This window comes from Cyprinodon tularosa, unplaced genomic scaffold, assembly GCF_016077235.1.
Source record: "Cyprinodon tularosa strain WSP-4 unplaced genomic scaffold, ASM1607723v1 ctg197, whole genome shotgun sequence".
Classification (NCBI taxonomy): Eukaryota; Metazoa; Chordata; class Actinopteri; order Cyprinodontiformes; family Cyprinodontidae; genus Cyprinodon; species Cyprinodon tularosa.
In genome coordinates this window covers 1,316,151-1,342,367 of record NW_024038720.1, presented here as the reverse complement: position 1 = coordinate 1,342,367, position 26,217 = coordinate 1,316,151, and the positions used below count along the sequence as shown (strand labels likewise).

At 39.9% G+C, this 26,217-nt stretch overlaps 1 protein-coding gene across 9 annotated transcripts in view; it reads right to left on the bottom strand.

Moving 5' to 3' along the window:
- The window catches only part of tjp1a (tight junction protein 1a), a 131,291-nt gene that overhangs the window by 3,917 nt on the left and 101,157 nt on the right, over positions 1 to 26,217 (bottom strand). For 2 of the 9 annotated variants that reach the window (XM_038283810.1, XM_038283816.1), the window contains 27 exons: positions 25,209 to 25,333; positions 25,021 to 25,123; positions 24,631 to 24,901; positions 21,775 to 21,878; positions 21,257 to 21,425; positions 20,959 to 21,091; positions 16,672 to 16,811; positions 16,399 to 16,504; positions 16,051 to 16,201; positions 14,932 to 15,040; positions 14,626 to 14,845; positions 13,717 to 13,901; positions 13,404 to 13,499; positions 12,932 to 12,958; positions 10,417 to 10,499; positions 9,996 to 10,206; positions 8,288 to 8,388; positions 7,849 to 8,199; positions 6,696 to 6,941; positions 4,827 to 5,639; positions 4,655 to 4,737; positions 4,358 to 4,534; positions 3,518 to 3,624; positions 3,090 to 3,343; positions 2,744 to 2,898; positions 2,442 to 2,662; positions 1,429 to 1,572 (listed from right to left, as the gene is read on the bottom strand). In XM_038283810.1, coding sequence (XP_038139738.1) covers positions 1,429 to 1,572; positions 2,442 to 2,662; positions 2,744 to 2,898; positions 3,090 to 3,343; positions 3,518 to 3,624; positions 4,358 to 4,534; positions 4,655 to 4,737; positions 4,827 to 5,639; positions 6,696 to 6,941; positions 7,849 to 8,199; positions 8,288 to 8,388; positions 9,996 to 10,206; positions 10,417 to 10,499; positions 12,932 to 12,958; positions 13,404 to 13,499; positions 13,717 to 13,901; positions 14,626 to 14,845; positions 14,932 to 15,040; positions 16,051 to 16,201; positions 16,399 to 16,504; positions 16,672 to 16,811; positions 20,959 to 21,091; positions 21,257 to 21,425; positions 21,775 to 21,878; positions 24,631 to 24,901; positions 25,021 to 25,123; positions 25,209 to 25,333 — 4,885 coding nt within the window. The remainder of the gene's footprint in view (positions 1 to 1,428; positions 1,573 to 2,441; positions 2,663 to 2,743; positions 2,899 to 3,089; positions 3,344 to 3,517; positions 3,625 to 4,357; positions 4,535 to 4,654; positions 4,738 to 4,826; positions 5,640 to 6,695; positions 6,942 to 7,848; positions 8,200 to 8,287; positions 8,389 to 9,995; positions 10,207 to 10,416; positions 10,500 to 12,931; positions 12,959 to 13,403; positions 13,500 to 13,716; positions 13,902 to 14,625; positions 14,846 to 14,931; positions 15,041 to 16,050; positions 16,202 to 16,398; positions 16,505 to 16,671; positions 16,812 to 20,958; positions 21,092 to 21,256; positions 21,426 to 21,774; positions 21,879 to 24,630; positions 24,902 to 25,020; positions 25,124 to 25,208; positions 25,334 to 26,217) is intronic. The other 7 variants (XM_038283812.1, XM_038283813.1, XM_038283814.1 and 4 more) reach the window with 7 other exon arrangements.

Genomic DNA, 26,217 nt, shown 5'->3' with positions numbered 1-26,217 from the left:
GTGTTGCGCTCTCTCATTGTTGGACCCTTGGTCTCATCTTGGATGTTTCTTTGTTTTAAATTATATTAAAACTACTGTCTGAATCAAATGCAAACAATAAGGTTTTTTCTTTGAATTTTCAAGTTGCTCCCTTCATGCAGCTGACAGATAGAGGTGAGGAAAGAGAAAACAGGGAGCAACATTTTCCAGTGCAAATGTATAGATATATTTTTGTCTGTACAACAGGCAATGACATGCGAGTTAAGACCTCCGCTTTGACTGGTCGCCTTTATCCACTGCATTTAATTCAGCGCATCAATATAACTCGATTAAACCAACAGACTTAGTGCAGTAGTGGAATGTAGTTGAGGGCTAGGTATAAAGTTGAATGCTGCAGCCATAGTGCCATAGTGAAACCAGTAAGTCATATCATGATTACTGGAATGGTCTTGAAAACAGCATTGCATTGTTTTGGTCTTGATCATGACAGTGAATAAAATTAATAAAACATGTTTTTTTTTTCTTTCACCAAACCCCCTGGAATGGCTCTACTTTTTCCTGAAGGGGTAATATTTAATTAATGATTTTCCCAAAGTGTCAAGTAAACTTAATTTCAATCACCTGCTGTCATATTGGAGCTATAAACTAGTTTTGAATGCAAAAACTTCTCTTGCAGTTAAAAAGAGATGAATTTGGTTCGCTTGTCTGAGATTTCCTTATTTACACTGAAGAGATAACAAAAAAAAATGACTATAAAAGTATGTTTACCGCTCTCTAAAAGTCAGAGTCGAAAATAACTCTTTGGTAGATATGAGCTCTAAATATAGATACATGCACCTTCAGCATGAAAGCGAGGTGTCTTTGTGTAACTCTGAATTTATTGGGAATGACAGGTCTTATTGGTTATGATGGTGTCCCAGATTCCAGCAGATCTGTAGCAAATACAGAGTCGTTTGTTCTTCAGGTCAGGATTTGGGTGACTATGTGAGAAAAATCCCACTGAGCAGAGAAGCATGCACTAAAGCTCTGTCTGATGAAACTCAGTATCGTGCAGCAAAGCATGCAGTGCATGCAAGTAAAGTGAAATGAGATATAGTTATAAAGTTGGGGAAAAAAACAGGAGGGAGGTACTGCAGTAGTCCTTCAAAGTAATAAAGCATGTGATGGAAACCAGTGATACAGCAAATGAAACTGTGTGGGTGAGTTGCCCAGCATAAATAATGACATGAAATAAACCCAAAGCAATAATTTGTGAAAAAGGTAGATTTCTTTTCCCTTAGGTTGATTCTTCTTGATCATAAAGTTTAAATTCTTAAATATTTGATTTCTGATTAAGAACCAAGACAAGGGAAAAGTTCAGATTAAACAAGTGACTGCAAAAAAAACCTGCTGAATTTGTCACACAGCCAGCCCAAACGTCCCCAGAAGAGCAGAGAAAGCAAAGCGTACCCGACGAGGAGTCGGAGGATTTTAGAGCAAAAGACCAACCATCAGGGGTCATTGACGCACAGTGAGGTAAGCGCAGCTCCACAGGCTTCAAGAACTTGAGGCCATGAGGTCCACACATCACCAGCGGGCTGAGCAAAGTCTCTCCTGTAAACACAAACACACAGCCTAGTTAAACACTCAGTTACATACATTCTAGCAAAAATTATTTTTCATTTGAAATCTATAAGGGTTTTAATGGGAGTAACATCTTATATGTGAAAACAAAGCAAATCTGCATTACTTTAACTTTCTCTTTTATTAGATCAGAATAAGCAGTACGATAATGACAGGATGTTACGGGATTTTGTCTGACTCCACAACAGATGGCATGCATATGCTCCATGGAAATACAAATCATGCATAGTTCAGAGCTCTGCTACAAACTCAGAGCACATAATGTTGTTATGCAGTTAAACCTTAGGACTTGCAAAGGATGAGAGAATATATTCTGGACACTTTTCATGCAGGTGTTCCATTTGCTTTCACTTTGATATGCAGATTAAATTACATCATTTTCTTTTCTAATAGGAATGATCCGACACTACAACCAGCATCTGGATTTATTTAGCATCGCACTTTAGCTGCAGCTGTGGTGATGTCCAGCTGATCATAAAATAAACCATGGAGCAAACAACATTCAATATTTTACTTTTTTAACCTTTTTTTTTTAAAGAACGCTTAAATAATTAATGAAAAACAACAAATATAGAGAAGGTAAAGGTGATAAACAAATCCTTATAAAAACAAAATGCTTATAAGGGTTTGTTAATGGTTAGCATAAAGCTAACATACATGTAGTACAGCTAATTAAATGTTGCTTGCTGAAAATCATATGCAGTTTTTTTTTTGGCAGTGTTGACATTTTCTGACTAGATTACCGTTGCATGTCGTGTCCTTGTGGCAGAATAAAGCCCAACGCCTGAAACATTAAAGGGAATCATCTCCACTTCCTCCATGTTACTGTGATCAGTTACCTTTCTCCTTGTCCAGCGGTGGCAGGATGCTGTTGTCTCTGCAGACCTTGAAGTAGATCTCCTGCTCAACTCCGTCGGGAATGGCGCCCTGCGGGATAATTATGCTGACGCCTGTCTCAATGGAGCTCAGGACACCGCCGTTACTGTTGAAGATACCGCGAGCTGTTGCGACCACAGTGTGACCCTCATCTTCATCCTCATCGTCTTCCAAGGCGCTCGGGCTGGGAGATGGGACACATTCACTTTAAGTCTCCCTGTAGAATGAGCTTTGGTGTAATTTGGACTCAGTCTGATTTTATTACCTCACAGGGATGGCCTTGGGCACAGCATTGACGTTATTCTGCTGGTGTTTGGGGCGATTATCCACTGTGCGAGTGAAAGTGTCCACGCCGCTGTCATGGTCTGCATTCTGAGGCTGTGCTGGAATCTGAGGTTTCACTGGACTGGAGCTTGGACCCTGATCATCAAGTATACGTGTTAAACAGTTAGTAAATCCTTATTAAACCTCGACATTAATAACACTTTTACTGCAACATTTAATCCTCCTTTGGGATTAATAAAGTATCTTTAATCGAATTAGATATTTTTCTGATCTCCGATTAGTATTGTAATTTAAAACAGATATATCTCCTAAAATAATCTATTTACCTTTGGAGCAATCTCTGGTTTGTCGTTGGGCAGAAGATTGTGGTTAAATTTTGGGCTGTCAAACATCCGTGAAAAAGGTTTGGCTGAGGTGGTGAAGGGCTTGGGAACAAAGCGGTTGTAGCTAGATGGCGCCCCTGAGCTGGGAAGCGTCTTTGGAGGCTGCTCGCTTGTGCCATTAACTGGAGACTTTTCAGGGAAACTCTTCTGAGGCAGAAAGTTGCTCTGGACAGTGTTTTCTCGGCCTGGAGGCTTAGCTGTTGGAGAGCCGTGCAAAACAAAGTGAGGTGAAGAGAAAAAAAACCCATCAAAAAATGCTCCACTGTGCAAGATCTAATGAGGATGTCTATACGTCAGCCAATTTCTACCTTGTGTGCTAAACTGAAAGATGTAATTAACAAATAAGGTTTAAGTTGAGCTGCAAACATTACCTTCAGCTGGTGGTTTAGGCAGTGTGGCTGGTGGCAGAGAGGGCGTCACCTGAGGAACTGGTTCATACTTTTTCTCCACTGGACTTGGTTTCTCTACAGACTCCGTCCTAAAACAGAAGTATTAACGTTGAAAAACTCTGCTTAAAAGCAAACCAACCCCAAAAGATGATTCCTGAGGGTTACAGCAACACCAACTTAAGGCATTAAATTCTCTAGTACCATAAATTCCCTCCTAATGTGCTGCTTGCTGGACTATGTAGTTTTATCAAAGGATAATGAGAACCAAATTTCTCAGCCTGAAATATAACACAAATTAACACATTTAAGACAGAGCTAAATGAAATTTAAAAGAAAGAACATTTTATATAATAAAGATGATTAAATTAAGGACATTACAGAAAGACTAATAAAAAAGGTCAGATCATTAAAACGTGTCTCTTTTACACACTTAATCTTTTAAAAAGAGACTTGGAAAAAGTTAGTCATGCAGTGGTGTGAGAGACTGAGAGCACAGAGGGAGAAGGAGGGCTTAAGTCATGCTGGGGGATATTAATCCCCTTATAGGTTTTAGTTTGCTTCCATCATGAGCACTAAAGATTGGGACATCCGTCATTTCTTCATATGATCGGTGCTAATTAGTTTAGATAAAAGGATGACTAAGAGCCAAGTGGGTAAAAAAAAAAAAAAAACTCTCACTAAAACACGTTTTATTGAGAGAACGTGTTTCTTAAAACATCAGTTTTGTGAGTGGGTTAAAATGGTGACCGTTTTTTTGTTTGTTTTTTGTTTACAAAGGTCAAGTCTAAAGATCAGGGCTGTATCAGTAGCACTGAGGGTCACCTGGGGAAGCTGTGACTTGTTTGTGCTTGTAGCTGGGGTTTGTTAGGGCCGGTCTGAAGTCTGTCAAAGTAGGACAGCTGCTTGCTGTAATAATCCTCGTCTTCCTCAGGATCGTAATGGTTAGAGCGGACAATGTCATCAGCTGCCTTGAACTGCGGCTTCTGGGGCTCTGGTGCTCTGAAGACGGTTCAGAGGCCAGGAGGATTAATGTGGTTAAAAACTCCAGGACCAAATCACATGATGAGGGGATTTTACAAAATGGCAAATCTATGCAAATGAAATAATCTACAGGTTTACCTAAAGGTCTTCTCTTGGTCCAGGTTGCTCAGAGAGTTGGCTTTAGGGATCACGCCACCTGCTTTGAGGGGCAAATCAGCTGCCTACAGAAGTTAAACAAACACCCAATCAGTTGGACAAAATGTTTGATTTCAAAGTCACCATCCAAGTGTAAATCAGACAAACTCCCCACCTTGTTTCCAGTTGAATCTCCTGCTTCTCTGGCTCGGTCCACAGACACGGAGCGTTTGTTCTCAAACATCTTGACCCTGGTCAGGACCGACCTGGGCTGCATGGCAGGATCCTCCTCCGGCGGCTCATCCCTGGAAGGCGTGGGCTTAGTAGCTACCATGGGGGAAGGTGAGTGGGCTTCTGTTTTTGGCGGAGGTGTAAGGCTGGCTAAGGAGTTCACTGGAGTATGGTCATAGGGCTGAGGTTTGTAGCCTTTCGGCTGGAAGCTGGGTGGTTGGTTATAGGCGGGTCGCTGGGGTGCGGGTTCTGGGGAGCGGCTGGCTGAGGGGTACCCGAAGTGGGGATCCTGGTCATAGCCGAGATCAGATCCTTGAGGAGGTGGTGGAAGGTCATCATAATGAACTGGACCTGTAGGTTTGCCGTAACGGGGTTGTCCATTGAATCCCTGATGTGGTGGGGGCTCATCGTAACGTAACGGGGGGGTGTACTCTGCATCCGGGCCTTCGCTGTAACGCAGATGATCATAACCCTGGGAGCTGGCAGTAGAGGAGGGTGGGCCATAGGGATTCCACTCCTGCTGGTCGTACTGAGGCACACTGTTCTCATAGAGCGGGATATGATCGCTGTTTCTGTACTTGGAATCCGGGTAACTCCCGCCACCACTGCTGATGTCATAGCGGCTGGGCGGGTGGTCGTAATCTCTGTACGGCTGCTGGTCAGGGTGATATGGCTGCGAAGGGTTGTAGTTCAAAGCTTTCACACTGTTTGTGATCCTCCCCGTGTTTTCCATGCTGTATGGATCCTTCTGGAACATCTACCAAACAAAACAAAAAACATCTGAGGATACAGGCTTCACAGAAGTAGGATGTAAAACAAAGCACAGAGCAACAATAGCTGAAGCACGAAAACATGAAAGTTCTTGAAATTAATTTACAGAAGAAGAAACAGGAAGGAAAAAGACCTGAAATAGAGACACTGAGAAGGAGATGTTACTAGTCAGAATAAATTTGAGACCAAAGGGAAATTGCAGCACAGCCGAAGGTAGCAAAACATCTCAAAGGAAAGTCTGGATTCCCAACTTATAGAAATTATTTAAGAAAGAACATGTTTCTAATAAACTTCAACAAAACAATGGGATTTAATTTTCTTCAGTAATGCAGAGGAAACAAAAAGGGACAGATTAACTCCCTACTAATGACCCAGATGTGGATTTGATCTCAATGCATAAAATAAAATAAATCACCCACTGTCCTGATGCAGTTTAAAAGAAACTAAAATACCCATAATAATATTTATAAATACAAGCACAAACTTGATTAATTCTAAATAAATAAGGAACAATACAAAAAAAAAACATTAACTGAGATGGTTAAATAGTCATATGCTCTCCTTCCAAATCAGAAGAACCATATTAAAATAAACCTGACAAGAGAAAATATGATGCTGGAGAGTATATGACTACTTTTACAATATAATAATAATTCAATTTACATTTATAAAAACAAGAAGACTCTGACACTAGTAGCCAACAAGAAACCAGGCAAACATGTTGCAGCCATGCAAAGAGGATAAGCAACAGTGAGAGCTGCAGAGTTTCCACGGCTCGCCTGCATGTAGGCAAATCAACACAGGCAGCAGCTCCCAGGCCACTGTTGTTTACCACCACCTGGCTTCCACACGCTCACACGCACACGCATCTTTGTCTCTTCCGGGCAACAATTTGATCAGGTGACATGCAGGGCACAAAAAAAAGAGAGCAAGAGAGAAGCAGGAGGCAGGTAGACAGGCAGCAGCAGCACAGGAGATCAGACCGAGCCGAGTAGAGCCGAACCCGGGTTCACCAAGCGTCCGGTGGCGGTCAGATGGATACCTTTGGTTCTGGACTGGCCAGTCCAGACTGTAGAGGCTCTGGGGTGATGCTCTGAGGCGCTAGCTCAGGGGTGGGCCTCCTAACCGAGCCAGCCTCTTGGCTGGGGCTCGGCCTGCTGTAAGGAGCTGGGGGAGCCTCATCAATGCTCAGAGCCCCTACAGTTTTTACAGTAACGTCGACAGCAGGGGGCACTGCCTCAGCCAGGGGCTCAGGCTGCCTCGAGATGCTAGGCGTGGCCTCTGCTTTCTGTGAAGTGGTTCAGAAATGTTAAATAACACGCGCTGACACACTGATGAAGTTTCAACAAATGCTACTATCTTCCCAACCTCCGCTACAATCCTCCGCTGAGAATTTGCTCCTATCGGCTACGCAGACACAAAAAAACCCAACTTCATAATTTTACAGAACTAATAAGTTAGGAATTAGTAGCAGGACAAAGGTTGATCATTAAAGAATACTAACTGGATTTTAATTCTGTGGTTACAATACATATTCAAATATGTATGATTTATATATAAATAATAATGAATATGTACGTAATAAGTTAATATTTTCCGCTTTTTGTGATCATAAACACATCACTGGATGACAATTTGTTTCTATTTTAGATACACACCTGCCAATCCAATATTATTCATTACATTTCATAACACACTGAAGTAACACTGGTATTCCGATCATGCACATAATACTTTCTGGTGTGATAGATGGAACAAAGTGCACACTGGTGATTACTGGTACAGACACTTATTAAATCAAAGACATCATTTTCTCCGGCAGACATGAGCAACAATCAGACAGCCATTGGTGATACAACAATTTATAACAACAGGAGAGCTTTAGAGATTTTTGCAGAAGTGAATGAAAAAGAAACAAACATCAAAGATGCAAATAGATTAAATAAATACTATAATATATATATATATATTTATATATATATGTATGTGTGTGTGTGTATAATATTTCTGCATATAATCAGGATATATATACCTGCTTCACGTCAGTTTATAATTTCTCACTGATGTTTCAGAATAGCTCAAAGAATAACTGCAGGGAGCAAAGAATGTGTTCAATAGCGCCTCCAGAAAACCCTTCTAACGCACACCACGTCCTCCAGACAACAGGGGAGACGTACAGCTCTCAGAAACGCTACCTGCTGCGGTACTGGGGCTTTGAACCCAGCCGGATCGATGCGGTTCAGTGGGTCCGGCTGCAAGGAGTGCGAGTAGGCCGCGTAGCCTGGGGGCTCCTGGATGACTGGAGGCTCCTCTCGGACAGGCTCCGAGGAGCGCGTGATGGCCGGTCCGGTGGGCGGGCCCACGTCATCGTTTAGCGTCTCGTCCAGCTCCTGATCCGTGTAGGCTCCTCCCTCTGTGTCCGTGTCCTCGTAGTCGGAGGTGTGCCGACTGTCGGTGCTGTACATGGAATACTCACTGCCCGGCGCCGACAGGTAAGATAGACGGTCGTCATGGAGATCTAAGTCGTCATCACCTGCCCCATCAGCCTGAGAAAACAAGCAATAAAACAGAGTGTGATAAATACCAATATTCACTCTTTAACATTTTGACTTTGCGTGTTTGACCAAGTCTTACCTTGCCTTCAGAAACCCAAACCAACTGGTTCTGTTGCTGCTGGATCATTTCCTTCAGTGCTCCAAACCAGCCATCATTCATGCTGTTTAGGTTAATGGTTGCTGAAACAGGAGGACAATACTTGACATCTCTCCACTAGGGTTGTCACGATACTAAACTTTTCAACTCGATACCGATACTAAGTGAAATATTCGATACGCTATACCTTTTTCGATACCACAAGAATAAAAACAAAGACTAAAATTCAACAAAAATATTTTCATTACTAAAAAAATACATGAAATTAATAAAAAAACAGTAAGAATAATATTTTGAGGTTGTATGCTGTGCACAATATTAAGCAAGCTTGATAAAAAACTTACAAAATTAAAATTAAGTGTTCCTTCCTTGGCTACGTTTTGCAGACATAACAATGACACTAGCCAAACCAGTTAAACAAAAATAATTCTCAGCAGCTGCACCTGTTACAAAAAAAGTCTGAAACTGAAAAATGCACAGAATTATTCAATCACACAGTGTTCAGAAAGTGCATTTCCACTATTCTGTCCTTTAGATGGCTGTATGGATACTTTTGAAAATAAGTATTATATCCGGATACAACGTTTCAGTATCGATACTTTTGAAAACCCTACTCTCCACTCAACTCATTTACAGTAATTAGCTGTGATTAAGTGACTCGTAAATATATTTATATAGTTTTAAGTGTTTGCCCCTCTTTACTGCATAGAAACCACTTAACGAAACAACATACAGTAGTTTATTTTATAGTAAATGAGGAAAAAACAACACCTGAGTTTGAAAATTTTTTTTAAGTAAACAAATAAGTTTGTGAAAAGTTTGGTTTCCATTTTACTTGTAGAAACTCCAGAGGAGCTGCGGAGATCCACAGCTCAGGTGGGAGAAATTGTTTCTGTACAACTTTTAAAAATTAACAAAAAAATTTTTTGGAAAAAAACAAAACAAGAAGAAGGCCACTGCTGCGCTTTTTTTCAAAATGTATCTTTTGCAGGACTTGATGATGATGACCTAATGATACTTTCCATCCAATTTGACTGAGCTCAAGCTATTTTTCACACACAAAAAAAGCACAAACGTGTTTTCGTCACACTAGAAATTCTACTAGTGCTACTACAAAGTATTACCATAGGTTTATATTAATGCTCACTACACTTGCTACATTTATTTTCCGAAAAAGGAGCAAAACCATTTCCTTCCATTTTAGAATCACATCCTACTTTGCTACCCAAAGAACTTTGTGAATGGACAAGATTAGAGTAGCTCCAGGGTTGTGAATGCTTTTGCAAGGCAGAGTAAAGATAAGATTAACAAAAAAGGTTATTTTCTAAATCCACTAAGAAAAAACTATTCATACATTTTCTTCTTCCTCTGTTTAAAGCAGAAGTTTAGAGGCTTGGGGAGGGTTTGACTCAGCTGTTTCTTAGTCTTCCTCAGCACTAAAATCTGCGACGGTTAGCAAGCTACATCAATAAAACATGCCTGTGCCATAGGCCCTCATTCATATTCTATCAAAGGCCGTCCCCTACTTGGACCCACAGGATTTTCCTTTCTAACCAGAACCGTTCTTTTAAAAGCATTGATGAATCGTACTACAATGATCCACAAACCCAACCAAATCCAAACAAGCTGCCCTTAAACAAAACCTCTAAATGTGGCAGCTTTCTGCCACTGAAACCATGATTAGACTCACTAGTGAAGAGGTGGTGGTTGTTCTTCCTTAACTTGAGCGCTCGGTCGAAAAGCTTTCTGGCACTCTTCCTGGATTCGGGGCACAGACGGGTCCTCATGTTCTTGACTCCCTGTTTGGTGTCTGGGTTCAGAAACACGACAATCGGATACCACTGAGCGTAGTTCAGACGGTCCACTGCGTTGGGGGTAATGTCCAGGACCGCATGCTTGTCCTTCAAGAGCAGAAAATCATATTTAATCATATCCACTGCAAATATATTTATCTAATATTGAGCAAAGTGGATCTAAAGCAAAGAAGGTGTAGCAAGCATTGTTAGGTAGATTTATCCACCAGTGGGCAGCATTGAGCTGTAAATATAATCATGTTTCACTTATCAAAACACATGCAGCAAAAAGCAAATGTCTATCTTAGTTTTACTCACTCTGTCAATTATCTGCTTGATCGTATGCAGGCGAATGATGCCTGAGCTTTTCTGGTCGGTTCCAGCGTCCCTTGGTTCGCTCTCTGTGGAGGAAAAATGGGCCATTATGAAACAATAAACACAGCCTCTGCCCCAATTAGACATTTTTGTAGCGTGCAGTTGTCAACTCCCATAAATAGAGCCGTTTGAAGCGCAATATTCACAGAATAGGAGGGGACAAATGTACGACTATAAGGACAGTTAACATAGTACATACCAAAAATAAAGACAGCAGCCAATTTCATGCAGCGGACATTAAGTATTTTTAGAGGGTTTATGGGATGAAATTCAGTGATTAATAAATACGCGTGTGAAAAAGTGCACGTAGTGGTGTAGATTATAGTGCATGGAACGCATTATGTGTGGCTCAATGATAATAAATATAAACATTCAAGAGCAGGAGGGTCATTTGGGATTAAATGAGACTGCGTGTCATTGAAAGGCCTTATGGATTTCAGCAGAGATCTGGAGAGAAGTTTATACTTTAAACAAAGGTAAGAAACGGTTTCCTGACCAAGAACACAAGGTTCAACGTTAAAATGAGGGGGTGGGAGGGGTCATCTCACTGACTCAAAACACGAGGATAAGCTTCACTTCTAATAGGATCTAAGACCTTCAAACACTGTTTATAAAACGCACTAAGATACACGTTTAGTGAAGAGCGATGAATATAGCCATGCACACAGAGGTTCAAGCATAATGCAGCACTCTTTTCACTGGGATCTAACTTCATCACTGTTTTTTTTTTTCTAAAAAATAAAGTTTTTTTCTTTTTTTTTATAGTGATTCTAAGATCCATTTTCTATCAGTGCATTAAACTGGCAGGAAAGATAGAGGTGGTTTAAATAATTTTGCAGAGTTTCTTTCCTCATTCACATTCAGCAGCCTGAACTTTGCTAAAATTCTAGCTCATTGAAAACATTTTTGTCCCGTTTACAGAACTGACCACATTGACTAGCATCCCATCTAAAAATGTGGAGGATATTTCTATCAGCATAATCTCACAACTACATGTTACCTTAATCTTTGTCTATTTATTAATGGCAAAACATCCCATATTAAGGAATAGGAGCTGTTGGCATAATCACTTCTGCCTCAATCAAAAGCAGTTCCTTAAAAGATCATGTTTATTAAAAGCATCTTTTGGTTTTAAACCAAGCAAATTATATCTTTCTATAGAAGTACACAAAAATGTAGCTAAAAAATAGATATGGTTAATATGGAGAAGCCCATAAATAAAGGCAGAGGTGAGGCGACGTTATTATTCAAAATATAGCAAGAAGAAAAAAAGGCCTTCCCTAGACATGCCGATATCTTCAGAGAAAGAACTAACAAAAGACATTTGGTAAATTTGGACCATATAGTCAGTAGGAAATATGGGAAGTAAAGGAAATCTTCAAAATTCACCTTTAAAAAACTGCAGAAAGAATTTCAAATTTAATGCTCTGCTAAAAAAAAAGCTATATTTATTTTTAAGGTTCTTTTTTGAACACATTTTTTGCTAGGGGATGCTAGTAAATGTGGAGGATGCTACCCTGCATGTATAATTAATTAACACTTTGTTTTACCCTATGAAAAGTGTACCTAAGATTGTCTGGTAATTGAAGTACAAAAAGTTAGAGATAACTTATAAATTAACTCAACAAAATACAAACCATCTTCTCTAAATTGTCTGACTTTACTCTCATATATAATACTTCTTTATTTTTGTGAGTAATTAAGTAAAAAATTCATAACATAAATATTATTTTAGGGCATGTTTACCATCTACCTTGTTTTCTTCGAAGCATGTTATATTGCACAGCTTGACATGCAGCCTTACTGTTTTCATCTTTTATGATAGAATCTGTATTAGTGAGGGGAATACCACTGAATGAAACATTTGGCTCATTTTTTACATACAAATTGAAAAATATTTAAAGCCCACTTCTCTAAGAACAAGCAAGGAGGTCACACTGACACACAGCCACAGCTAGGGGGGGCAGTTCACTCTTCACGTCACATTTTTATTAAATCCATCACATGCATGATCCCGCAGACAGAGTGCTTGTTTATCACTGCTGACACTGGGCCAAATTTCTTCAGAACAACCGTCTTCTTTGCAACATCAATCTAATTTACATTCATTTTTAGAGCCTGTTAAAGTTAAATCCAATTTTATAACTAGGTTTTCCTCAAACAAGCATCTCCAGTCTATCTCAGTGTCTGGGGAAAGCTAGTTGTGTGTCAGTATGACCAAACATTAGTAAAATCACAGTTTTTTTTAAGTGATTTTTAACTTGACAATGATGTAAAATTCACACATATTAAACTAAGTGCTATTCCCCTCTATGCATTAACAAAGCAATGGTTGTCGTTTAAACATTAACATATTAGGTGAAATAGTCACCAAAAACTTGTAAATATAGATTATTTTTCATTCACTGACTTAAATAAAACAAAAATATAGATATATTTGATGCACTAAGTGACATACTTTCCCCTCCTTGTTGTTGCTGTGTTTCTGAAAAGAAAATACAGTTACATAAACATCACTGGAGTTGTGCAAACAAACATTAAGGAATGGAAACACTTGGGTGGGAGTGGGCTGAATCAGAGCGCAGCTGAGTTGAGTGTAAGAATGAAAGCCATATTTTTGAGCTGCTTGAAATTTGGAGAAGTGAGGAGAGGTAGATAAGGATGGAAATCAAAACGGATATTAAGTCCTGCTGAAATCTGAGAGTATAGTGGAACTCAGACCAACTTGACATTAAGTAAATATACAAGTACAAGTAAAATGCCAGAAATCCAACAAAGAAATTTTTTCTTTGTTGGATTTCTGGCTTTTTACTTTTCTTTTGCTTTAGAATACTGTTTCTCTGATGTGTAATAGGTAGCCTCAGTCCTACAGACATACAAGGAAACCACGCATAAAGTGATAATTGTACAGATTTCCCTTTACTACTTACTTGCTAGTTCAAAAATGTCCGGCTCCTCCCTGGCCAGTTTCTCTCTGGCCACATCTGCGATCGGCCCAAAGATAACCACTGGCCTCAGGAATCCAGCTGTGATCCAACAACGGCAGATTAATGAGGAATAAACATACAAGCCATCTCAGTTATGGCATGTTTCCAGCTTCAGTGCATAACTCTTGGTTTAGTAGCATGTAATAAACATCAACAGCTCATTCAGTTCACATTACTTTTTTATTCTTACAACAAAAGTTTGCATGCAGAAGCCCACATATGTTTTACTGCAGCTACAGTGGATTCAGACACTCACCTTCTCTCAGCACAACCCTCTCATATGCAGGGAACTTGGTCTGAACCGGCTGGGCTGACAGGTCCTCCCTGCTTTTCCGCAAATTCCTCTTGGAACTCCTCAAGCCTCTGAACCTCCAGAAGTCTGCTCTGTCGCCCCCTGGAGTTTTAGGGAGGGTGTACTGCACGCTAGACAGCTGCTCCGCTCTATAAGCAGAAAATTTGGTTAAAAATGTCTCTGCATGACACTGTAGCTAATAAACCAACTTTAATGGAGTCATAGAAGGACATACTAAATGGTCAGTCGCGTAAAAATAGACTACACATAGATTTTGAGCATATTGTAAAATACAGCTTTTAATACAGTAAACAAAAAATTTGAGATATAAATAAAAAATTAAACCCGAAAAGACAGTAAATACATAAGAAAATGCGTGTACAATATTGATTTTTACTTTGATTTTCTTTTTTAATCGTGTTTTTTTTTTTTTTTTAATTGCATCACTTCTATGTACATCACTGCAGTCAAACCTGCAGCAGGAATTTAAATGTGCTTCATTAGGAAACTGACATTGGTAGTTTCTGTGAGTAAATAGTTAGGCATGTCAGCGTAAACGCAAGGAGAGGCAGTTACGGTGACATTCCTAACTATTTACTAGTTAGAGGCGGCGCAAATGAACAAAATACAACTGCTACATATTTACTACTCATATCTACACATACTGAAACAAAGCGCTACACTTTATAATATGAAATCTGCCAGTTCAGAAAGCATCAATTAAAAACTTATTATAACATGAATCCAGATATGAGTTGAAAATACAAGACAATATTTACGGTTCCCTTTTCAACTTCTACCTTTTCATAAAGTCACATAACAAGCTGTACAGAAAGTAAAAAGGAAAGATGCAACCTCCCTCATTTCTTTTACCTGTTCTTGTTGGGAATGATGCCTCTTTCTACTTCTTGGTGGTTTTTTCCAATGCGGATAGCGAGCCAGGAGCCTAACTTGCCATTGTAGAGTGTATCCACCACTCGGAAAACCTCACCCTTGTTAAAGCTCAATCCGTACGGAGATTCCTTTTCATACTCGAAATGTGTCCGGATGTAGAAGGAGTCACCAACGTCTGACTCCACTATCCTCCGATATACTGAAATGAAACAAAGGCAAATCTCAATATAATGCATATTTTGGTTCTTATGTGATCATACTAGTAAAAATATAATTTAAATTTACCATCTTTTTTCTTCTGTGCCAGAATGGTAACAACGTCTCCCCTTGGGAGATCCAACAGAAACAATACTGCCTCTTCTCGGATGATGTTGGCAAAGTCCACATTGTTAACCTACAAATACAGAATAAAAAGAACTGAAATTCTGCTGCAGCAACAGAAGATTCTAGTCGTATTGATGTATTTACTGTGCTTTGCTATGGTTTCGGACTTTTGTTTTGCTGCACAGACAGAGGACAAAAAACAAAAATAAACAAACATAAAAAAAGCATCTCAGCAGAAGCACATCAGAGAATTCCTCTAATAAGCAAGCAGCCTTCTGCCCCGGCCTCCTACTGCTGCACTAAACACAATGGCTGCTGTTTATTGACTCTGCTTGAGGGGCAGCAGGGGAATCAGAAACACATGGACTGGGTCAGTGAATGTCGAAATGACAGCGCTATCCTTCCCAGAAACAGAAGGGCTACACGTCTTTATCTTCACTAGCACACTGTGACCAACCCGGAAACCACCTAATGAGGCAAAACAATGTCCTGGAAGTCTCAGAGATGTGTTTGTACAGTTGGAAGAGTACAGAGAGGCACAAAGTAAGGGCTGCATGCAGTAGCATTATTCCTTTGAAAATTATTTTATAGAGGCTTTAAGTTTGTCTACTGAGCTTTAAAGCAGGTTAAATGCAATCAGAATGAGTTCAGCAATGACATATAGGGCTTCCATCATCCCATCAACAGAGTTTAACTAATGTTCAGCTGAACAGTCTGACAACTGTTCTGAGGTCAGAAGTAAAAGAAGGACCTCCATTGTTTTCTCATTCTGGAAACAACGGGAGATTTTGATAGGAGACCGATCCCGGGAATGACTCATAAACTAAAAGATACATTGTTTCTTTATTCCCAAGATCTTTCAAATAAGTAGATCTACTGTGCCTGTGAACAACAGCTTTACCTCACATTTAATTAGACAGAATCAATGGATTGTTTATTTCTTGACAGTAAGACCAGATGTTCTTTCTATTCAAGCCATATGAGTTTGGGAGAAACAAGGTGTAAAAAGGAATACTGTCTCTTCATCAGCAGTATTGCCATCTATGAAAAACGAGTTTGAGAGTAGGGAGTGAAGCATACCCTGAGAATCTGGTCCCCCTCCTCCAGCCCCTCCTTGGCAGCTGGACTGTCCTCCAAAACTCCTGCCACAAAAATTCCCACATCGTTTCCCCCGGCTAACCGCAGCCCAACACTCTCTCCCTTTTTGAATTTGACCAACTTCATACTTGGCCTGCAGACAAAGAAAAAAAACAGAAACAAGGGAACAAATGTTGGTAAATAAAGGAAATTAAAAACGATCAATATAAGACATCCAGTTTGGGATAATATCATTGAGGTGAAAAATTAGTGCACTCGATTTGGCATGCGTCTCATGCTGCTTTTCCACTGATCTGTTCAGTGAATAAAAAAAATAGCTGAATAATTTACCTAAGAATGCTTTCGTCATGAGCAGCGCTGGGCACTGGGGCATCAGATGGGCTGACAGGCAGGTCCACGTCCGGCTGACCGGGTTGTGCATAAACTGGCTTTGGTTCTGAAGTAAATGCAAAGAGGGTGTAAGTGCGCTACAAAACTGAAAATTATCTGGTCTAGCATAAAACAATGATGGTGTAACTTTAGGGGCTTGTATTAGGATAATATCAGTGAACTCTAGTAAAGGGAAGCAATACACGTTTTATATTACAAACGGCTTCTATTTACCAGGCAGAGGAGGTAACTGTTTGTCATTGCTGGAGCTGGCCTGGTCGCTGGCCTGAGACAAAACCCCGTCGTCAAAGAGTTTCACCGGAGTGGAAATGCCCCCTGGTTTGGAGATGCGGTCCTCGTCTCGACTCCGATGACTGAAACAAAAACATCTTCTATTTTAGATTACTTGCAAAAGCAACTAAGATCAGTTTATACAGTTTTAAAAAATGTCTTTATAGATTGGAATGACGTTTCTTTTCTCTGGGGGGGGTTTGTACAAAACAAGTCTTTGTTTAGCAGCTTTGTCCTCTGCAGACATTGGCAGGAAGAAAAAACAAAACAGAAAGGAAACTGAGTGGAACAAGGAGGACGTCAAAGGACACGCTTTTGGGGGGGGGGGGTCAATAAGCAGTTAAAATAATGATTTGCAGCTGGAAGATAATTTATTAACTTAATTTAAAGTTAAGATTATCACCTCATTTGATTTTATTCAAATAGTTTTAAATTGTATTCTAACCAAAAGAGTTAAAGTTAAGAGTGGTTAAATAAAACAATGAAAGTTTAGGAAAGAAATAACTTGTTTTGTTTATCTTTCTAAAGTAAAATTCTCAGTAAAACACACAAAGAGAATGAGGCTCATAAAACAAACTTCTAGTTTATATACTTCCCAACAGAAGTGTCTGATAAGAAAACGTGTGAGTCCAGCAGGGTGTTAGATAAAGAAAACTGCAGTTTGAGACAATGCTTGGATTACAATCTGGTCACATGGCTCCCTGCCGCCAAAACACTTCAGTTGAATTAGAAAGCCTTTGAATAGAAATGTGAAGGTGCAGTAGGGGAAACCAGCTCACCATCACTCATGCCTGTCCAAACTTATTTTCCTTCAGCCATGTGGAGAAAAAATAAAGATATTCCATGCAGAGTACAATCCTTCATAACAAATAAAACACGATGCAGCGCAGCGAGACAAGCAGAACAGCACATGCATTTATATGTAATGACAAGCTGCAGCCTTTGCCTTTTCTAGGTTCCTGATTTTCTCCTGCAGCTCTGTATACAATTCAATTTTACAATTAAACATTAGTGGATTTGGATGCAAGCGAAATAATAGAGCAGAAGAGTGGAGGAAGAGAGGTTAATGAGGGAAGCATAGTGAACATACATAACAGAGCTAAAGGCCTGGGTTGTGCATCCTTGTGCATAGAAATCATGAATCAAAACAAGAGTGAGAAGAGACTCAAAATAAAATAAAGGTGGGACGGCAGAGTCGGCTCAATGTTTTTGCTTATTTCAGCAGAATGATGTTATAAAAGAAAAAAAAAGCGTTATAGAGACAAACACTGTTTGACAGAACCCACTGTTCTGTTCCCTTGCTTGTACATTTTCCTCACATTGCCAAAAAAAAAATGAACAAGAGAACAGACCAAAAAAAAAACTGAGTGTTAAACGAGGTCATTTTTTGTTGCAACTTACAGAGCATATAACAAACAAACATGATAATAAAGCAATAACAAATACATCCCACAACGGCACGACAATAACATCTTACTCACATGTGTGCATCTTTAAGTTGAACCATGATGCTAAACAGGAGAATCTGATCTTAATTCCTTTTAAAAACAACAGAGGGAACGTTTTTTCCTATGCAAAGAGCGAACATAAACTCGCCGACAAACCCTCAATGAGAATGTTGTTTTTTTAATGTCGTATTTAGGAAAGGGCAGGAGCAGATATCCATCTTGATGGAAAGAATTTCCCAAAGCCTTTCAGCCAATCAGATGTATCCAAACACTGTGGGAAGTATGTCAAATTCCTTCAACCCCCCTTTAACAGGGAGACAGCAGCAGGATTCCTTTATATCAGTCTAGTGATGCTGAAAAATATATTGCCACATATATTAAAAGAAAAAAGCTCCTTAAAATGTTTCTACATGGAAATAGTCAAGATGTTTAAAGAGCTAAAATAAAACATTCATGAATTCCCTAGCCACAGTAATCAATCTAAGCAGCGTCCTTATGCAGCATTAAAACCACAGTTTGAAACACCAAATAAATTCAGCTGCACTGAAGGTTAATCTACTGACTAGCAGCTAAAAAGCCAGTTAAACAAGCAGAAACATAGTGACCTGACATCTTGCTACAACAGCAGATGTTTCAGTATGCGCTTGTTTTTTTGGATGTGTTTATGCCTGTAATACGAAGCAGGCTTAAAAAGGCATGTTCAACTTCAGAGGGATATATAAAAATGAAAGATAATGCTGCTTTTACATATGCGACAGTGTCCAGATAAAAAACAAACAATTAATTCAACAGAAAGCTACCCTGAGGAGAAGAAATAAATGATCCCAAGTCTTAAAATGTTCAAATAAAGGGAGAGTTGGAGGTTGCATTCTTCTCTTTTCTTTCAATAAATACCAATGAGCTACAACACATTTTATCGTCATTTTCTCACTTTGTGTAGAACCGATCAGTGATATCCTCTTATCCATCTTATAATCAAGAAAACAAAGAAATCAGGGCGATGTTCAATCATTATATGAATAAATCTAATAAATCTCAGTTATCTTAAATCTCTGTGTTTGAGTTCTTTATTTAGAAGCATTACCAAAAAAAGACAATGTTTCACTTCATGATTTAATCTTTAAATGTTCTTGGGAACAGATCTACAGAGTAACCCTTTCCCCGACAGCTGAATATGAACACCCATCTGCCTTGTATTAAGTGTAGTTGATGGATTAAAAACAGCTATATCTTAATGTGGGATTGTTTTTTGACCACTGCATAAGTGTACTGAAGTTAAAGAGGCACTAAAATCTCCACTATTGCATGCTGTCTAAATGCATTTGTACATTCCCTATAGATCTATTGAAGATATTTAAGTGCTTACACATTTAGCATGGATTAGCATGTTTAAAATGCAGATTTCCTTCCTGCTTGGTCTCTGCTGCCTTCAGTCGGACATCAATATTTTCTGCTAGCTTATGATAGCAGTTTTTCTCCCTTTTCTTTCTTTTTTTTTTTTTTTTTTTTAGAAATAACCAGTTTGAGATTCAATATGCTAATAAATACAAAGATGCAGGCTACACCATTCCCTGGTTGTTGAGTTAAATTTGATCCATGGAGGATTAAACAGAGTTGACCTTTTGAGTTTAGATGCAATGTTCCTGAACCCTTCAATGCATTCTGGACAGCAAAGGTTGGAAAAGCCCTACATCCAAAATGATACTCTGAACAACTTGCTTTCTAGTACAGCTAACCGTTAATCTAAGAAAAGTTTGTTTGTATTTGATATTTGTATATAAACTCTGGTTGAAAAAATAGGGATGCCTGGGGCGTTGTGGTAGAGAGCTACCTTCTGGACCTTTAATAACTGCCCCCTTATACTCTCTGCACATTTCTATCAATAGAAGCTGTGAATGAAGGCCAAAAAAACCCTACAGTGAAACTCAATATAATGAAAACATCAATAAAAAGAAAAAAGAGAAATCACAAAAACTCAAGTCTATTGTGCTACAAATTAACTGGCAAATGTTTAGATCAGGATTACAGTTATAAAGGCTTTCTGCAATTTACTACTAATATAGAAGAAAAAAAAAACAACTTGTATGATAAAGTGTATGACATTAGTAGTTCAGACCTGACTTAATTTTTTAAAGCCTTGCTGTTATCTATTCTTTTTATAGATCAAAGTAAAAGGCACGCTCACTGCAGCTAAATCGGTTATATTCCATATGTCCCAACTGCAAGAGATACCATAATAAGCATTCACTCCTACATCCTCATTTATCAGGTGGACAGTCATCCTGTTCAATACCCAGGTGGGACACAGACTGCATTTTTAGGCTTGCTGCAAAATATATTTCGCAATCTATACATTAGGGAACTTGCTGCTTCTACAAAAAAAGAAATAACAGAAAAGGCTCAACCTGACTGCAAAGATGGCCTCAAAGTGTGTTCATTACACAGTAATCACTGGAAAGGAGCACAAAGGAGTAAAAGCTGAGGATCTCGGCAAACATCTCATAGTCAAACAGCAGCTGAACTGATTTCTGCTTTCATTGCTGATTCAGTCCCACAGAAAGCTGTAACTGGAAGGCATTTGATGGCTCCATGGGGAACACGATGCTTTGTGTATGATACGTCTCCACATACTGATTAATGAGCTCCGAGGTGCTTACTCAGCACCCGCTCACCTGTGGGTGTGGACATGATGTATGGACTGGCTATAAGGATATACGGATGTTTCACATGTGACTGCTACATCCCATCAGCCTATCTGCAGCCATGTGTGAGGCTGGCCTACCTGCCGTTGCTGATCTGTCGAGGAGAGTGACGGAGGTGGTCCGCTGTGTCCGGCCTGTCAGGAGAACGCGATTGACCTCTCCCATGGGATCGGTTGGAATGATCAGATGTCAGCGAATGGATCTCTGAAATGTCTTTCCAAGTGAAATTAATTATATGTTAGTTTCCATAAGACATATAAAAGTAATAACAATAAACCTACTTAAACTGTTTTTAAAAGGTTTTCTACATCTCATAAAACTGCTGTCAGATCTTTCTAAATCCTGCACTAGCTGCAGTCGTTCATTACTTATTCTCACCATCTCTGTCTGAGTTATTGGCTGACGGGATGCTATCATCAAGGTCTGGAATGTTGAGCAGCGTGGCTCTTTCATCTCTCTGCACCACCATCTTCAGCTTCCCCTTTGACCTCTCGATCAGCTTCTTGGCATCTATCAGCGAGAGGTTCTCTGTAACCGTGCCATTGATCTGCCAGAGTGGGAGGAGCAGTTCAGCACAAGAAGCTAAACCAACGGCACAGGTTTACTGCTGCAGTCTGCTGTTACAGAGGAGGCACTAACTACACTCAGATTTTTCATTTTTTGCCCAGATTTTAGGCTAAAGGAGATCAATCCGCTTACACATAGGCCGAGAAAAGTCCAAAGACTGTCAGAAAAGTATAGTTTACTCTACTACAAACAAGCAAACTAAGCAAAAGTCAAGAATAATGTGCGAACCACATTTTACAGATGAAAGCAAAAAGTTTTTCCAAAAACAGAGACTAAATACACTGCTGTTTTACTCCACCACAATTTGGCCAATCCATGTGAAGGCTCACCTTTAGCACAACGTCTCCCTCCCGGATGTTTCCATCTCTGGCAGCCAGGCTCTCTGGGGAAATGTCCTTCACAAAGATGTGGCTGGCCAGCCGTAGGCCATATTCTGTTTTCAAAACATTACAACAAGGTTAGATTAAGAGCCTATTTACCGTCTGAAATAACCACTAAACCTTTTGTGCAAGCTGAACTTAACTTATGCAAGTTTAAAACTCCAATATTTCCACACATTACTTCTAAATTTCACAAGTCGCAAATGGAAAACTTTACCTGCAAAGCAGACTGCTTCTCACCAAGAAAAATAAAATGCTAATAACACCATTAAGTCTTATTCATTTCCTTCCTGAAGATCAAGAACCAATTTAGGACAACCTTGCCGTTCTCTCTTTCTCTACATGTATGTAATCAACATAATGATAATATTCATTTTATTATAGAAATATCAAAAAAATAACATGACAATTTTTCTGAAAGAATAAAATGGTAAATGGCATGTACTTATATAGCGCCTTTATTCAAGTCAGGAGACTTGACCAAAGCGCTTTACACTACATTCATTCACCCATTCACAAGCACACACTGATGGTGGCAAGCTACATTGTAGCCACAGCTGCCCTGGGGCTCACTGACAGGATCAGTTTTTATTGAGGGCTTCTAAACAGCACAGTGAGCATCTATATTACACTATAAATGTGGGTCTCAGATAGCTTTGTTTCTTGTACCATAAATTCCGGACTATAAGCCGCTACTTTTTTCCCGCTGTTTGAACACTGCGGCCTATAATACAGTGCGGCTAATAAATTTTTTTTTTTTTTCATGGCGCGAAAAACAGACCAATTAAATTGATGGATATTCAGAGAGGTCAAATGAAATTGTGCGATACATAATTCTCACTTTCACTGTTATTTGCAGTCTTGTAAATCAGTCATTCATATTGACCCTCAACATGGATACTCGAAGAAAAGCATACAATGCCGCTTTTAAATTAAAGGCAATAAATCTGGCGATTGAAAACAGAAATCGAGCTGCCGCACGTCATTTTGTGATAAATGAGTCGATGGTGAGACGGTGGAGACAACAGCGTGAGGAACTGACTCGGTGCAAAAAGACCACGAAAGCTTTCAGAGGTAATCACAGCAGGTGGCCAGAGCTTGAAAACTGTCTTGAAGACTGGGTGAACACACAGCGAGCGGGATGCCGCGGTGTATCCACCGTGCAGATCAGGCTGAAGGCTAAAGAAATAGCCACCGACATGAAAATTCAAGATTTCAGAGGTGGGCCATCGTGGTGTTTTAGATTTATGAAACGAAAAGGCCTGGTGGTCCGGGCGCGCACGACGTTGTGTCAGCAGCTCCCTCCCGACTATGAGGAAAAACTCGCTCTCTTCCGTACTTTCACCCAAACAAAGATAGCGGAGCATTCCATCGGGCCAGATGAAATTATAAACATGGATGAAGTACCTTTGACTTATGACATGCCTCTCATGCGGACTGTTAATAAAAAAGGTGACTCGTCCATCTCAGTAAAAACCACGGGTCACGAGAGGACGCACTTTACCTGTGTTCTGAGCTGCACAACATCCGGACTAAAGCTTCCACCCATGGTGATTTTTAAGCGGCTGACAATGCCAAAGGAAAAAATCCCAAAAGAAATCGTGGTGAAAGTTAATAAGAAAGGCTGGATGGAAGAAAGCCTAATGAAGGAATGGCTTACGGAGTGCTATGGCAAGCGTCCGGGGGGATTTTTTCATTAAAAAAAAAAGCACTGCTCTTGATGGACAGCATGAGGGCCCATATTACAGATTCTGTAAAAGCTGCCATCAAGAGGACAAACTCAATTGCAGCTGTATTTGCAACCACTGGACATCAGTGTGAACCATGCATTTAAAGTGGCACTGCGCAGTGAGTGGGAGACGTGGATGACCAGTGGCGAGAAATCCTTCACCAAAACTGGCCGCATGCGAAGGGCATCTTTCACCGATGTCTGCCAGTGGGTTCTCAATGCGTGGAGCCGTGTTAAAACATCCAGCATCACCGGCGGGTTTCAGAAGGCTGGGCTGCTGCGGGATGAAGAGGACCGCGAGTGCTCAAGTGAGAGCGACAAGGATGAGACTGAAGTCAGCGACAGCATCTTGAAGCTGTTCCATTCAGACACCGAGGAAGAGGACTTTTAGTGCGCAGGAGGAAGAAGAAAATGATTAAGGACTTTTCCTGGTCGGCAGCAATGTTCTGTTCAATGCGTTGTTCAATTAAAAGTCCCGGCACATGCAGCGTTATTTGCGTGTTACCGACACATGTGTTTTAAAATGTGTTACAGGTAGTTTGAAAAAAAAAAAAAAAACGTTCATAATATTTGTTTTTTTATCATATGGATTAAATCAAACGTTAAGAAATGCTAACGTAAAATATTTTTATTTGTAAATATCTCATACAATGTGGGAAACCTGCGGCTTAAAATCCGGTGCGGCTTATAAAAGTACAAAATTTATTTTCTTTCTAAAATTAGCGTGCGGCTTGTAATCAGGTGCGCTTTATAGTCCGGAATTTATGGTATTTGGATTCTTTTTTTATAATATCTAACTGGCAGCTAATATAAGAAACTTTGAGTAGTAATTCCCTTTTCTTTCTGCCAAATGATTGGTTTGTTTACTTTCTCTTTAGCCCATTTTAAAGTGATTCTAAAGAAATTTAACTTTATTGATCTCACATTGGAGAAATTTACCTCTGCATTTAACCCATCCCCTTGGAAGCAGTGGGCTGCCATCATGGGGTGCCCAGGCAGCAGTGTGGGGTTAAGGGTCTTGCTCAGGAAGCCAGAGTGGAGGCTATGGGAATTGAACCCAAACGATCAAAACTCACCTTCATTTTTGCGGGATTTGACCAGGGTGACCTTGGAAGGCTTGAGAGGAGCAGATGAGGTTCGCGATTGGCGATCAGATCGTGGTGAGATGCTTCTCTCCCTCGAGGGACTGAGATCCCGCCTCCCGCTGTTACTCCGCTCACGCGTGTGACGCCTTTGGCGATCATAACGCTCATCTTCATCGCTGTACTCTTCCTCATGCTCAGACATTGTTTCCCTATCACCGGGCTTGGAAACTGGGATTTGTACTTTTCTTTTCCGACGAATAGTCTGGAAAGAAAGAGATATTTTGAATGTTAAAGTTGGTTAATATCAGGTTTCCCTTATTTATGAAACAGGCCAGACAGTAATGATGATATAAAACATTCAGTAAGATGTGCTGAACTTACAATCTTTGCATTTTTGCCGCTCTTGCGTAGTTGCTGAACAGCATACGCATGCTCCACGTTATCCATAGAGACACCATTCACCATAACGACTCGATCATTTTCTCTAAAACCAAAAAGATACGAGATGTTAAACATTATGAGAAATGAAAAACAAAAAAGAATCGACAGTGAAATAGTCCACAGCTTACTGAAGTGAACCCTCTGCAGGTCCTCCTTTCAGCACATCAGATATAACAATTGATGTCTCTCCACTCTGGAAATGAGGGTTGTCTCGTCCACCTGAGATGGCGATGCCAAACCCAAATCCAGCAGCCTGTCAACAAGAAACACACACAACACTGACTGATACTGATAAGAGTATTTATATAATTCAGACAAGAGCTGCAAATGATCAAATCCAAAACATCCATCATAGGAATTAAAATATTTTACAATAACACCTGATCTAATGACTTCCTAATAATGTGCAGAGCTAATAATGTGCAGAGCTAATAGAGTTGCATTTTCACATTTCAATGTGATAAAACAGGTGTGTAAAAGCTTAGCTAATTGACAAGACGAAACTCTGCAAATCTTTAGTAGGGTTTTTTACTTTGCTGTTGCAAATAAAGAAGCAAGAGAGGAGGCCTGTGAAGCAACGGACAAATCTCACTACGACATCGTAACATAAGAGCTGCAAGGCTGAGGTCACACTGCGCCGCTCCTCCAGCTTCAATAAAGCTGCTACTAATTAGATTACCGCAAGCAAGGCCAGTCTAGACAGGTGCTCTGCCTCAATCCCATGATACAGCAGCTTCATCCATGCATGGTTTACCGTCTCAACGCTTAGCAGTCAGAAATCTTGGATACCATAAAACAGCCAGGGTGTAGTTTTGGAGAACTGATTGCAGCCGTATGAAAAAATGCAAGGCGGCTCAATCATAATCACAGGACAAAAAGTTAATTAATCACAGATCAGATTTTTTTTCTGAAGCACCATCATGAAGTAGAAGAGTTAGCTGCAGGAGAGGAAGTGTAATGTAACGGCAAGGAAAAGGATGCCGATTTTTGTCTTCCTTAGCCTCGTTTCCTGCCATCTGGATTCCCTGACTATTGTTTTATCAGCACACATCCTGCTCCTGAACCCGCAGGTCTCTAGGTTAAGGAGAGAAGGGGTGTGGATGGACAAAGGATTCGAGAGAAGGCCTGAGAGGAACG